Raw genomic sequence first — 14,755 nt, 5'->3', positions numbered from 1 at the left:
ATCCTTAACTACCTCTCCACAACCGGATGTCTAGAACAGAATCATCCGGTGGTAGTAAGAATAAAGTACAAAAGCCGTCAGTGTAGTGCAAGAGTTAAGTAGCCTCAGTATGTACTTGTAAAAGAGTAGCCCAGCACTTTTTCGCAAGTAGGCTAGCTAATGACTGTTTAACGAGCCTTGCTAAGCTGTCGCGGGAGGAGGGGAATGGTTCAGCGAGTACAGGTATTTTTTCTTACACTTCAAGAGAACAGCTAAACATCACTGCACTTCTGTATGTGTTGTGCTTAACCCTGTCTGTTTTATTCCCAGTACCACCAGACGACTCTATAAAGTTTAGGAGTGTTTTATTGAACTGTGAGGGTACTGTGTATGGCTTTTATTAACACGTCATTGTTAGACGTCTAAAATATATATATATATATATATATATATATATATATATATATATATATATATATATATATATATATATATATATATGGAAGAATAAAGTCCAGAAGAAGTGCTCGGGCTCAAATGGTTAACCTCATCTAAAAGAAAAGTCTATCGCAGGCTGAAGAAAATCATTTCGTTAGCTATAATACATAGTGTACTGGTCATGCAAAGACTAAAGAAAATAACTTAGGAGGCGCTTCTCTCCATCCCTACTTTCACCTATCTAATTTTTCTTCCTAGCTCTATTTCCTATCTCCCGACGATTTTATTCACCTTAGGATAAATCTTTCGAAACGGGAAGGGTTATATGTAGCTTCCATTGACCCCTTTACATACAAAGGTTACTTATGGGTAAAATATTTAAGAGCAGCAATAATCATCATCATCATCATCATAACTATTATAATGATGATTATTATTATTAATATTATTATTCATTCATTTATTCATCATCTAATCCAGAGATGCCCCATGAGGAGCGCAGAAGCCCGGGGCTAGGAAAGTTGGTCCTGGCACTTAATATGAGAGTAACCAGCCTCACTCATCCCTGAGTGGCATTCCGTGAGCAATAAACCCCAACCAGCCCTTGGATTTAAACCTGCACAGGCTCAATCCGACTGAAGCACCTTAATTGCCTACTAAACCACCAGGCGCCATAATTTGGCTAATGGTTACCACCCAGAGTAGTAAATGGTTTCCTCGTGTACAGGAAACCATTTGGCCTATCACTCAGTGTAGAGTCACCCATAGGCAGAAGCAAAATGGAAAGAATGAAGGAAAGAAAGACAGAAGAGGAAGGATGGAAAAAAGGAAAAGAGGAAAGGGCAGGCACCCCGAAAGCAGCACTACATCGAGTGAGTGGATGGTGAGCGCCCCCACCAACCACTTAATAATAATAATAATAATAATAATAATAATAATAAAAATAATAATAATAATATAAAAAGCAGCCGTAATAATGAAGTTATCGTGGTGAATAACAATGGCTTGAACAATGCAGACATTTATATCGAGTTACAACTGCTGACTTTTTGCAGGTTATGAAAGAAAACTTATTTGAGAGTGAAAAGAAATATTTGGCAGAACTGAAAACTGATGATGCTGATGCTGATGATGGTTGAAGAAATGTGTTTAACGAGACTGTGCCCAAACAGGATCGGGAGAGCTGGAGTTCAACGAGTTTGTGATGTTGGCGGTGAAATTCATGAACGAGGAGGACGAGGAGGAGCTCAGGAAGGAACTGTACGAAGCATTTAGGCTCTATGACAAGGACGGTACGTGGAAGAGCTTCAGTACACACACACACACACACACACACACACACACACACACACACACACACACACACTGATAGTCATTCCACACACCTGCATACAACCATCCACCCACATACAACCCGTCACCACACATAAATGCAAACTGTGAATACATACATATTTTGCATACACACAAACATGATTAATGTGTGAATCTCTCTCTCTCTCTCTCTCTCTCTCTCTCTCTCTCTCTCATACACATTCCTGACTCGTCCAGCCTTTCGCCACCCATCCTTTCCCATTACTCACTTCCTTTTCTTTCTTTAGCTAACGTACTCTCTCTCTAAATTCCCTTCTAGTAGCTCACCCCCCTCCTTGAAGCTCCTCTCTCTCTCTCTCTCTCTCTCTCTCTCTCTCCACTTTTTCATCTTTTTCTCCCTCCCTCAAGGTACCACATGTTGGCACTTTTCCACGGCTAGTGAGGAAGGGAGGGAGTGAGAGAGAGAAGAGGAGGATGGGCGAGGGAGAGATGGAGAGGAAGGGAGGCAGGAGAGAAAGAGGAAGGAAGGCAGTCAGAAAATGGTAGAAAAGGAGGCAGACGGACAGGAGAGAGAGAGAGAGAGAGAGAGAGAGAGGGAGGGGGTGAGAGAGAAGGAGAGGAGAGGCGGAAGGGAGGAAGTGGATGAGAAGAGGAAGAATGGAGCGACAGGGAGAAAAGAGGGTCAGGGGTTGAAGAGAGGGGACAGCGAAGTAGTGGAAAAGAGGAAGGGAGGGAGTGGGAGCGAAATGGGAGAGAAGTGCAAAAGAGAAAAATATAAAGGATGAAAGAGATAAGAAGCAGGAGAAATGAGATTATATAAAGGGTAGGGAGATATGGTGAGGAACAGGGTGAATGCCAGAGACAAAAGGAAAGAGACGAGGAGAAAGGAAAATTGAAGAGGGAGGAGGGAAGGAAAAAAAGAGCACAGATGTAAGAGGTGAGGAAGAGACGAAGAAGTGAGGTGAAAGTAGGAGGGGAATGGAGGTGAAAGTAGGAGTAGAAAGAAAGGAAGGAGAGGGAGAGAAGGGACGGGAAAGGAGAGGAGAGAAGGGACGGGAAAGGAGAGGAGAGAAGGGACGGGAAAGGAGAGGAGAGAGAGTGAAGGAGAGAGGAGAGAGAGTGAAGGAGAGAGGAGAGAGATATGAAGGATGAAAGGGATAAGAAGTAGAAGAGAGAAGGTGGGTATGCAGGGTGAGGAGATAAGGTGAGGAAGAGGGAGGATGAGAGTGAGAGGAAAGGAAAGAGACAATGAGAGAGAAAGGAAAAAAGGGAGGGAGGGAGGGAGGGAGGGAGGGAGAGAGAGAGAGAGAGAGAGAGAGAGAGAGAGAGAGAGAGAGAGAGAGAGAGAGAGAGACTAATACAGAACATGAAAGCAGTACAAATGAAATTTTCTTCCCTCATTCACCTTTTTTTACTGACATCCTCTATCTTTATTTTCTACCTCTTTACCTCCACTGTCTCTTCTTCCCTTCTACTTTATCTCCTAACTGACTCTCTCTCTCTCTCTCTCTCTCTCATCCTTCTCCTCCTCCTACCCATCCCTCGTAACTCTTCTTTGCATACCACATCCTTCTTTGTTTCTCCCTCACTTCCCACTCCCTCCTTTCCCACACCCCTATCCCCCTCCCCTAATCCATTTTCACCTAAATCCCTTCTCTTCTCCCCTTCCCTTTACTCCTTCATTCCTATCTCCATTCCTTTTTGCAGTTTTCATCTTCCCCTCTTCCCTTCCCCACACCCACCTCTCCCCTCCATATTCCCCTTTCCCTCCCCAGTATATCCACTTCCACCTCTTTACACAACTCCACTTTCCTCTACCCCTCCTCCCATCTATCCTCCTCTTCCTTTCCCTCCTTTTCATACCTCTCCCCCTACTCCCCCCTTATATCCCCTTCCTCCCTTTATGAGGCTGGTCGTGATACAACTAAAGTTCTCTCTCAACTGGAAACTAATACAAACGGTAAGGCCAGTTAATTACTTCCTAGAAGTTGTTGGAAACTGTTGGGATAATGGAATTTAAAATGTGTAACAAGAATAATAACTGTCTCTTCTCAGACTTTTGACTTGTCAGTTTTAACTTGTGCCTGAACGTATCCAGCTTGAGTGATTATTGCGTGACTAGTTCCCAAGCCTGAAGCTACAGTTCACTTTCATGGAAGTACCTACCAGGGTTGGTGGTACCCACCCATCTACTATCTTTCCCATACTATATCAGTGCTTCATACTGTTCTCCAATCTATTTCACTGTCTATATTCGACCGCACTATACATGAATCACTACGTTTCTCCATCTGCTCATCATCTAGCTTTTTAACTTCCTCAGCCCAAGGATGTATTCATTTTATTCTTGGTAACGCCACATAATTTCAATAAGCTCAGGACATACTTTCTTTACTAGAGAGTTTACATATAGCCTTCACTAACTCTTTCACTACCTTGGTGCTCTTCTAAGCTGAACAATACTGACTCTTTGCAACAATAATGTTAATACCAATGAGTCAACATACTTTGGGTGAAGAGGTTAATATCAGCCATTTTCTATCAGCTCTTCCTATCCATTATTCTCTCACTTTAAGCTATGATGTGATACCATATCCTTCTATTCTATCCATATAACTGTTACTTCAATACTGAATCTAAACTGAACATTATGTGAGTACAGTAAAGTACACACTGTCATGATGTTTTGTCTTACATCAGCCATAACCTATCTCATATTTCATTTTGCCAGACTCTTATACCTCAGCTATTAACATATTCATTAAGATGTTCTCAGATTTTCCTATTATTTCCTCTAACCCTAATGCCCTGCACAAATTAAACTATGGAGGAACAACATTTTTCCATTACTTTAGATAAATAAGCCTTACATCACACCTTCCTATCCTAACTCCTATATTGTTCATCTTCAGATGATGAGAGATTTCCAGTGGAAAATAAAATATACTTGAATTAGCCTGAGGAAAGTGGATGTTGTGCATCAGGGTTCAAGAGTTAAATTGTAATTGCTTCTTAACCCTTGGACCTCAAAAGGTCTACCAGTGGTGTGTAAAATTATCTAACCTTGGACCTCAAGAGGTCTACCAGTGACATGCAAAACTATCTAACACCTGGTACAGTGATACAAGTAGGATGCCCTCAACACAAGATTAAATCTATTTGACTACTGAACACTGCATAAGATCATCTTATCAATTCCTTTAATCTCTACTTCCCTGTTCTTCCCACAGGTCAGGGCTTCATCCCCACCAAGGCACTGCGTGACATTCTGCATGAGCTGGATGACAAACTGACAGATGAGGAGCTAGATGGCATTATTGATGAGATTGACCAGGACGGCTCTGGCACTGTTGATTTTGATGGTATGTCCCCACAGCCATCACAAGACAATTTAACCCCTTCAATATAATGATCTTTTTCATTTTATTCCTTTCATCTTCAGATAATTTTATTCAGCACAAACGACTCAACTGTGGGTTAAAATCATCACTATTAGGGTGTTCTCTTCACCTGAATAAAATAATCTGAAACAGAAGTGACAAACATAAAATGAAAAGTATGCCAGTTAAGTGAGGGGGTTAAACACTTGTGACCCAATGTTTATTATTTACATTTGTACACTTGTTTCTCCTGACTTTTTTTTTTTTTTTACTAACACTTTCCCAGACAATGGGCAAATTTAATACAGTATTTTCATTCCAGTCAAAATAACTGATAGGTTACACCTGTACTTTCTATTCCTGATATTATTTCCCTGTAATACTGTATTTACTGGCAGAAATTACTGAACATCTATACTTCTCTAACTGCACAGTATTTAACAGCAGACATAACTGACTATCTATACTTCTCTTAACTTTTGTGAGGTTCAGCACAAGTTGCATACAAAACTTCTTCCATTCAAGAGTCTAATTTCCAGCCTTGAATAACAGTTTTGAAGTGGTTAAGATCATAATCATATTACATATGATGATCTACTCACCATGTCCACACAGAAGATTCATTCAATACTCTGAATACTGTAATAGATATATAGAATACCAGCCTTGGCTGCTTGTCAGGTTAACTTGAACTGTAGAAAAGAAAGCAGCAAACAGAATTTAAACTTGACTCTAGTGTTTACACTGGCCGGTCATAATTGGAAAAGAAAATTACTGTACAGGGTACCTACACAAAAGACATCATTACATTCTCAACAGAAATGATACTCCAGCTGGGCAGACAGAAAAGATCAGTATTACAAGAAAAGGCAATATTTCAATAATCACTTTCCTTTCCTTTGGCCTTCAATTTGCAATCTAGGGCTAAACTTCTTTATTACACACAAGAGTACCTAAATTAGAACAATTAAATGCATTTCCTGGCAATATAATTTTGTAGGAGCCAATGCGAAAATAACGGAATATCTGGAAGTTTTTAGAGTTGGTTAAAAGGATTTTAATGTAAATTCTTCTGGTTCACACAAAATGAGGAGACAGTTATCAAGATATGACAAACAGATAAAGATGTGTTTCCAGCAAAATCTTTCCAACATCTCAAATCTATCTTTTCATAACTCCTAAAGGATGGCTGGAGCACTAAGATTTTATTCTGGCTCCCACCAAGTGATCTTTTGCTGAGGGAAGCAATTCACCCAGACATGGTTAAAATCTGTCCCAATTAATCCTTTGGAACTTGCTGCGACAATATGGGATTTGATTCTGACTGCCACCAGATTATTTAAATTGCTCTAAGAGAGTTCTGCACCCTAATACCACCAATACCTATCTCAATCAGGCCCTGCAATAACTGAGACACTCTAAAGATTACCTTATGGCTATACTGTTAAGACATTTAATTCTATCAACAAACGATTTAAAACACGAAGGACGGAAACAGCACTTTAACTAATTAATTGCAACATACAGCCACAGCCGTTCTGAGGTGCAGTGCGATGTACAGATACAGCTGCATTTTGACCCAAGTCCCAACTTCAAAATAAAGAAAACATCCAGGCTCTTTATGGCCAAACTTCAGTAGATACTGGCCTGAAAATTTGCACACACACATTGCAACAAGCTCACTTCAATAATATACCCACAAACTTGGTCTTTAGAAAAAGTAACATATGCATATTTTTTTGGTGATCCAAAATTACCAAACTTCAAAATGCTGCAGTGGCCAGACTATGGCATATTTTGATCTGAAAATTGATATACTTTACCACACCCTCTATCAATCAGCAAGGAAAAAAAAAAAAAAAAAAAAAAAATACATGTACTGTTTGAGAAACTTAATTTCTCAGTCACATGGGGTCCACTTTGGAATTCCAGTCTACCCCAGATTAAGGGTTAAGACATACTTTAAACTTCAAGCACCAAAATTGCATCCTTACAGTAACTTTGGTCACTTTGCAAAAGAAACAGAATTAAAACATAGCCATATATTAAGTCCTATTGTTCATAGCTACAGCTTCAAAATTTGCTGCAGTTCTCCCTCTTCGTATGCTGTATTTATTTCATAAAAACTAAGCTTATTTGCTGTCTGCATCCTTATGTACTCTCTTTATCTAACTCATATACTACAGCAATTAACCCATTCAATCCAATGACATGTGTTACATTTTATTCTTGAAACCACCAAAGTTATTTAGCTCTGGAGAGAGATTCTTAGCCAGAGTGGTTAGATGTAGCTTTCATGAAATCCTTCACTACTAGAGATCTGCCATAAGAGTTTTACTGCACTCATCTGGCTATGACAAGAATATGAAAATTTTTTAACAGACTGGAGGAAATAAGCAGAGGCCTGTATAAGATATCAACACAAATATCGAAGTGTTGATATAGCTACTGCTGAAATAGTTTTGCTGTTACAGTATCTTTCACCTATTCAGTCAGAATCTAATTCAGTTCATGCTTGCTCTGCCTGATTTTATTCAGCTAAGGATGAAATTTTCAAATGGAGACGGGGGAGTTGGTTACATACTTAATAAACCCATTCAATATGTATGGACTTTCCTAATTTGAAGGTTAAAAAAAAAAAAGTTTGGCAGCAACAAGAGTAAACTAAAAAGGTGTTACAAGGAACCAAAAGGTTAATCACTTATTATTTCCATCTACTACATGTTTATATTAAATGAACCTTTTCTCTCCCTGCAGAATTTATGGACATGATGACCGGCTAAGGCATTTCCTCCTCCTCTTCCTCCTTTCTTTGCTCCCTCCCTCCCTCTTTATCATCACCCACCCTATTTTTCCTCCCACTACCTCTTCACTATCACGACATTTGATTTTATTCTTGCTATCTCCAGGCAATTTTATCCTGTTAACAAGCTTATTCAAACAGGAGGGGTTAAATATTGCCCTCATCAACTCCTTCTCTACTGTACTAGGGGACTCTTCCTAATTTGAATAAAACTGCCTACAAGCAACAAGAATAAAATAAATGACATCATCTGGCTGAAGAGGTAAAAGTGTACTGGCAGTTACACAGAGAAAGACGTCAATTTATAACCACCTAATCAAACCACTAAGCCATTCCCGTACTGCACCCTCTCCACATCTCTACCCCAAAACCCATCCACTATATGTCTCCCTCTCCACTTTCTCCTAAACTATCTCTGATGTTTATCTAATCTATCATTATATCATCATCCATATTATCTCCTTAGAGCCATATCTAATTCTACAAGTGTATTTATCTCCTCTTATTAATTATTCCTTTGTTGCTTCATTTTTTTATGCAGCATGACAAACATGCGTTGTAACTGAAACATATATTTGATTTTCCTTTACTCCTAACTCAAGGTCTTTCCATCCACCATCTAATTCTTTACTGTCCCCTTCCACTGTTGCTTAAAACAGTCTGATCACAGTGAGAATAAAACAAAGTAATCATTATAGTGAAGGGGTTCAGGAACAAATGTACTGTACTCAAAAATATTCCCTGAATCTCTTCCCTCTCAATCACTCCTCATACTCTTTCACTACTGATTTCTTTTCTTATCTCTCCCTTCTGTGGCTTGTATTTTTCTCCCAAAATATGGTTCAGTTTGGAGGGCATTCTGTGATTAGAAATAAAAAATAGTAATAGTTTATAATTTTACATGCAAGTATTATTGCAAATGGTCCTGCTTTCTTCCTAGGCTCTAGTCATGTTTCAACTTATTAACTTTATAATCAGCAACATAGCTGGATTGACAATAATTCATAAATTCTGTTATCTGAAGAATGATAGCCAAGAAAAACTGAAATCTGATGATGGTTAAAAAATGACAGATAACTGGGTCAGTACTAACAATACGGTGGGCCAACAGGCTGAACTTAGACGGAATATGCTTACATTCTTGATAATGGTAGGATGCTTTAATACATAAAGCTTGAAGACTGGCTAACAGTGGCTGGTTGATTATACAGGCTTGTTCATCAAGATCTGCCTTACTGAGCTAGTGCTATTGTCACATATATCAGTAACCCTTGATTAAAAAATTAATGCCCCACTCCTGCTTCTAAACTTTCTTTTGTTATTCAGCTTTCCTCAGGATAATGATTTATTTTCATATCTATTCAGTACCATGTTAGTTTTCTTGTTATCTTTCCATTTATGAAACCGGTCTGAAGCTGCACTTGACATTGCTTTTCTTTTCCATTCACTCTCACAGTTCCCTTATATAATAGTCCCTCTCTTCTGTTCCCCAGCAAATGTTTTGTTATCTTTACCCCTAGTAATTTTGAAAATTACTGTATCCAAAATCCTGTTTCACTTCAATAAAAGACATGCTATACCTTTGCTTTCCTCTTCCATTATTCATTACATTATCACAGTGATTGATCCTCTCCACTTTCACAATCTCTTTGCTCATCAACCTTTATTAAAACCCATCCTCTTTCCTTCCATGATTACTTTTACATTTTTTTCTTAGCCCCTAACCTTCACCTTCCAATTCCCTCCCTCATCTCTGTGAGCCTCAGCTCTATCAAGTTATGTTTAAGGGAAGTCATGTTAAGTTCTTGTAAGAAAATAAAGAAAATCCAGTGACAACTTTACCTTTTACTTGAAACCTACAATACAGAGAAGTATGGTACACAATACTTTTATAGTACAGCACCTGTATACAGCACTGTAATGTAGTTTCTCTCTGTCATAAAATGAACTAGTGTAATGAACGGAATCCAGTCAACCAATCCACCAGAGAGACAAATGGGGGGATGGTATAGGGGGTGTATGCCTGCCTCCCCCCCCCCTTTGTTTGGCAGAACAACAATTATTTGTAATAAAAAAAACATTATGAAATATGTCAAAAAGATCTTACATAAATGTTTTACAAAAATTATTTCAATAAAGTCAAGAGTGAGGGCAGTGGAAATGAGTTATTTAAGAGGAGCCTGTGGAGTCACATGGAGAGACAGGCTGACAAATGAGGATATAAAGGAGTGTTGTGGTGTGGATGTGGATGTGATAGGAAGCATTAGGAGGAATACACTGAGGTGGTTTGGCCATGTGAAGAGGATGGAGGGTGAAAGACTGACGAAGAGAGTGTATGTGAGTGAGGTGAAGGGGGGGAGAGGGAGGGGGAGGCCGAGGATGAGATGAAGGGATGGGGTGGATTGGTATATGAGAGAGAGGGATGTGAGTTGGGAGCAGGGCAGTGAAATAGCGGGGACAGGGCGACGTGGAGGCAATTTGTTTGTGGCCACCCCGAATGGGATTGAGGCGTCTGGCAATTGATAGATAGATAGATAGATATTTTAATAAAAAGAGGAATCTGGTAACAAATTTTAAAGAATTTGGTAATAAAGTATGAATTTAATTAAATGTGTAGTAATTCCACTTGGAATCATGCCCCTCCCCACTTTTCGAAAGTGCTGGATCCAGCTTTGAATCAATCAAATGATGCCATGCTTCCAGTCAGAGAAATACTCATTCTGAGGTATGCCATGATACAGCTGATGTTTTCTATAAACTTGAAGTTAATCCAAATGCTAAAACCAGTTAACTATTTCCCAACAGATGATGGAAACTGTTGGGAAAAAGAATCTGAGATGTATATAGGTAACAGGATTCATATTATTGATGGAGGGTCAGGTGGACTTCGACTCAAAGTGTGACTGTGTCCTACCTGAGAGTGATGACTGTTTGGCTTCTTACTAAGCTTATGGCCACATTTCACTCATGGTAGTACGGAATTTCCCAGGGCTTCACACTGGTCATCATTATCACTGAAGGTATGAGAAGTGGATTAAACCCAACTTCCATGCCCTTTTAACAAAAATAAACACAAAAAGGGCAAGAAGAAAAATGTGAGAATAAAAGGACTTCCAATCCTTGGTTATTTCTTCATCAGTAAACAAAGCACATGAAAGGATTACAATTAATAACATTCCAAATGTACCATCGGAAATTCAGTTCAAATACAAACCTCCATACAGATAGTTTTGGTCATACATGTGACAATAATATCCCGACAAACATTTGTAATAAAAAAGTCTTTTCCTTTCCTTTCCTTTCAAAACTTTTGGCTTATCAGTTTTGACACCTAACTTACAATGCCTTGCCATCCATTCTGGCTGACATGATTTTTCTTTTTTTTCTTTTTTATGCAAGAAAGAAGGAAACAAAGGCCAGGGGCCCACAAACTGTTCCTTCCAGGAAAAAAACAAAAACAAAATGAAAGAGAGCCAAATTCAAGATCCGTTCATTTCGAGATGCCTGGACACACTGCATTTGAAAGACTGGAGATCATAGAAAAAGGAAATACAGACAAAGGGAGACAGTTCCAGAGTTACCTGTTGCATAAATGAAGGACTGGGAGTAACAGTTAACTCTTGCATTAGAGAGCTGGACAGAAAAGGCAGAGTGGAGGGATGCATGCAGACAGTTCAGAGGAGCGGTGACCATTTAAGTAGCGATACAAAAGAGATGATGCAACAGTGCGGCGAAGAGATAGAGGTTGAAGGGAGCCAGTAAGAGAAGGAGAGTTAATGAGACGAAAAGCCTTTGACTCCACCCTATTGAGAAGAGCCGTATGCGGGAAGCCTCCCCACACGTGAGAGTTGTACTCTACACAGGGGTGAATAAATATTACCATTAACTAATTAACTAATATCTCATGAACTTTTTACTGACAATGGCACTAACAAAAAACTCCCCAGTTCTAAGCAAGTCAGCAGTGTTCATATTTCTGATATGACACCTATGGAATACTAGAACATCACATCCTATTAATGACAAATTTAATTTATTGTACACTATTGTATGTGGTCTCAGTTCTGTATATACAGTATATACATCTATCTATCTACCTGTCTATCTATCTATCTATCTATATATATGTACATCCATCATCCAATCCTACGTTGCCCCATGGGAAGTGTAGGAGCCCGAGGCTAGGGAAGTTGGTCCTGACATTTAAGATGAGTGAATATATATATACCAGTATATATATATATATATATATATATATATATATATATATATATAAAGATCTTCCAATACCATTTTAACATGACTGAAATTGGCAATCATCAGACCTGTCTGGTCACCAGAGGTGGCTACAACAACTTTCTTGTTCAACAAACTATTTTTTTTTTTTTTTCTTTCATATGACACAACAGCTTGTCCCTAAAGCTACTAAAAAAATCTGTCCAAATACTTTCAATTTTCACCCTAACCAAATACCCTGCTTTAGGATTACTGGGGCACTCTTCATAAAGTTGTATTTGAGGAGGATCTCCCCCTTTCACTTGATACTTAACCATTTTAAAACACATTCATCAACTTAAATGATAAGTTAAAAGTTTGTTTGTATGCAAAGACTACTGAGGCTCACACCTTTTACTATGCAACGATAAGTGCTGTACAGTGAACTCTCAAATTATCAGTCAGTGCAATATCAGGCCCAACACAATATCTGGTGCAGCTATCTTGGCTCTATCAACCCCTAACAGCCTGGTGTCAGTTGGAACTATCAAGAAATCAGTGGCAGGGTGGCATCAGCCATCGATCAGAACCACACTTGTTTTTGCACCATAGTTTGAAGTGGCCGCCACCTTATCTCATCACCAATATCTAGGGAGGGACTCCCACCAGCCGAGCCAACCATACCTCAGTCGTCTTTGTGACTTTGCCAGATGTAAGCCGATCTTTTCTTAACCCTTCTCGTCTGATTCTGTTCCCATCTTTTTGCCTAGTTGGTATTTGGGGTTTTCAGAGTTTGGTTCAGAGGGAATTATACGTGGTTAAAATTATGGGGGTCTTGAGGGGTAAAACCCCTTGGTTAGGTTATTTATTTATTTTTTTATTTTTATTTTTTTTTATATGCAAGGAAGAAGGAACCAAATGCCAGGAGCTTGCAAATTGTTCCCTCCAAGAAAAAACAAAAACAAGTTAACAGAGAGCCAAATTCAAGATTCGAGATGCCTGGACACAGTGCATTTGAAAGACTAGAGATCACAGGCAGTAGGAAATACAGACAGAGGAAGACAGTTCCAGAGCTGACCTGTTGCATACACGAAGGACTGCTAATAACGGTCAACTCTTGTGTTAGAGAGTTGGACAGAAAAGGGATGAGAGTTTGCTGCTAGACAGGTGCTACGTGCCTGCTGTAGTGGTGGAGGGATGCAAGCAGACAGTTCAGAGGGGCAGTGACCACTGATGCAGTAACAGAAATGATATAAAGATGCAATAGTGTGGCAAAGACACATAGGCTGAAGGAAGCCAGTAAGAGGAGGAGAGTTAATGAGACGAAAAACCTTTGACTCCACCTTGTTGAGAAGAGCTGTATGCAGGGATCCTCCCCACACGTGAGAGTTGTACCCTACACGGGCTATTAAACCTCATGTATTAAGTCAAAAACCGTGCAGGGGTAAAGAAGGCATGGAGATGGCTTGGCACACTTTATCTCTTGGAAACAAATTTTACAATGTTCTTTCCAAGATAAATCCCGAGAGAATGTAACCCCAAGTATGTTTAAAGATGATGCAGGATTGAGCTGGATATTGTAATAAATTAGAGGGTATTCCTGTGGAAAATTTTGTTGGGCTGATAGATGTAAGAACTGAGTTTTTGATGCATTAAAAACAACAAGATTACTTTTATCACAATCAGATATAAGTGCCAAGTCAGACATTAGGTGTGTCATAGCTTCAACCCTTGTCTGTTGATGTAACTGCTGAGATGGACACTGTGGGAAGCTAATAGAAAGGTGAAGGGTGGAGTCATCAGCGTATGAATAGGTAGGGTTAGACGTACAGCTTAGAAGGTGAATAAAAGGAAGACAGTTGGTGATAGGACAGAGCCTTGAGGAACATCACTATTGATAGCTCTAGGAAAAGAACACTGGCCATCTACAACAGCAACTACAGTACAGAATGACCAGAGAGGAGGCTAGAGATGAAGGCACAGACAGAAGGGCAGAAACCATAAGAGGGCAGTTTGGAAATTAAAGATTTATGCCAGACTCGCTCGAAAGTCTTTGAGATGTTAAGTGCAATGTCAAAGTTTTTGTCAAAGTCTCAAAAGGAAGATGACCAGGGGTCTAAAAGGAAGGTGAGAAGATTGCCAGTGATGCGTCCCTGCCAGAACCCATACTGACGATCAGAAAGAAGGTTATGATAGAAAAGATGCTTCAAAATTTTTCTGTTAAGGAGAGACTCAAAAACTTTTGAAACACAGGATGTTAAATAAATTCAGCAATAGTTAGAGGGATGGGAATGGTCACCCTTCTTTAGGGCTGGCTAAATGAGGGCAAACTTCCAGCAAGAAGGTACAAGCTGAATAACAAAGGCAAAAGAATTTACCTAGTCAAGGTGTAAGCACAGACGCACAGTTCTTGTGGACAACAGGAGGGACCAAATCAGCCCCTTATGCCTTACTAGTATTCAGGCCGGTGATGGCAGAAAATACATCAATTGAAGATATTTTAATGTCAGCCATGATGAAATATGAGGTGGTAAGTAATGGAGGAACAGCACTGGAATTGTCTAAGGTGGAATGGAAAGAGAAAGTCTATGAGAACAGTTATACTTCATCACTAGAAGAAATAGCT

The 14,755-nt window shown here is 39.4% G+C and overlaps 2 protein-coding genes across 2 annotated transcripts in view; one reads left to right on the top strand and one right to left on the bottom strand.

Annotated features, from left to right (window-relative positions):
- Positions 1–9,750, top strand: part of LOC145415126 (troponin C, isotype gamma-like) — a 33,266-nt gene extending 23,516 nt beyond the window's left edge. Inside the window, exons 4-6 of the mRNA XM_080284546.1 lie at positions 1,590–1,709; positions 4,962–5,093; positions 7,869–9,750. Coding sequence (XP_080140672.1) covers positions 1,590–1,709; positions 4,962–5,093; positions 7,869–7,894 — 278 coding nt within the window. The 3' untranslated portion in view covers positions 7,895–9,750. The remainder of the gene's footprint in view (positions 1–1,589; positions 1,710–4,961; positions 5,094–7,868) is intronic.
- Positions 1–14,755, bottom strand: part of LOC145415122 (glutaminase liver isoform, mitochondrial-like) — a 182,229-nt gene that overhangs the window by 71,229 nt on the left and 96,245 nt on the right. The window lies entirely within an intron of this gene.

Source organism: Coenobita brevimanus, chromosome 101 (genome assembly GCF_032717465.1).
Source record: "Coenobita brevimanus isolate Jiangsu-jjx chromosome 101, ASM3271746v2, whole genome shotgun sequence".
In the NCBI taxonomy this organism is placed as follows: domain Eukaryota; kingdom Metazoa; phylum Arthropoda; class Malacostraca; order Decapoda; family Coenobitidae; genus Coenobita; species Coenobita brevimanus.
The sequence above is the reverse complement of the archived record's forward strand: the minus strand, read 5'-3'. Positions and strand labels throughout refer to the sequence as shown.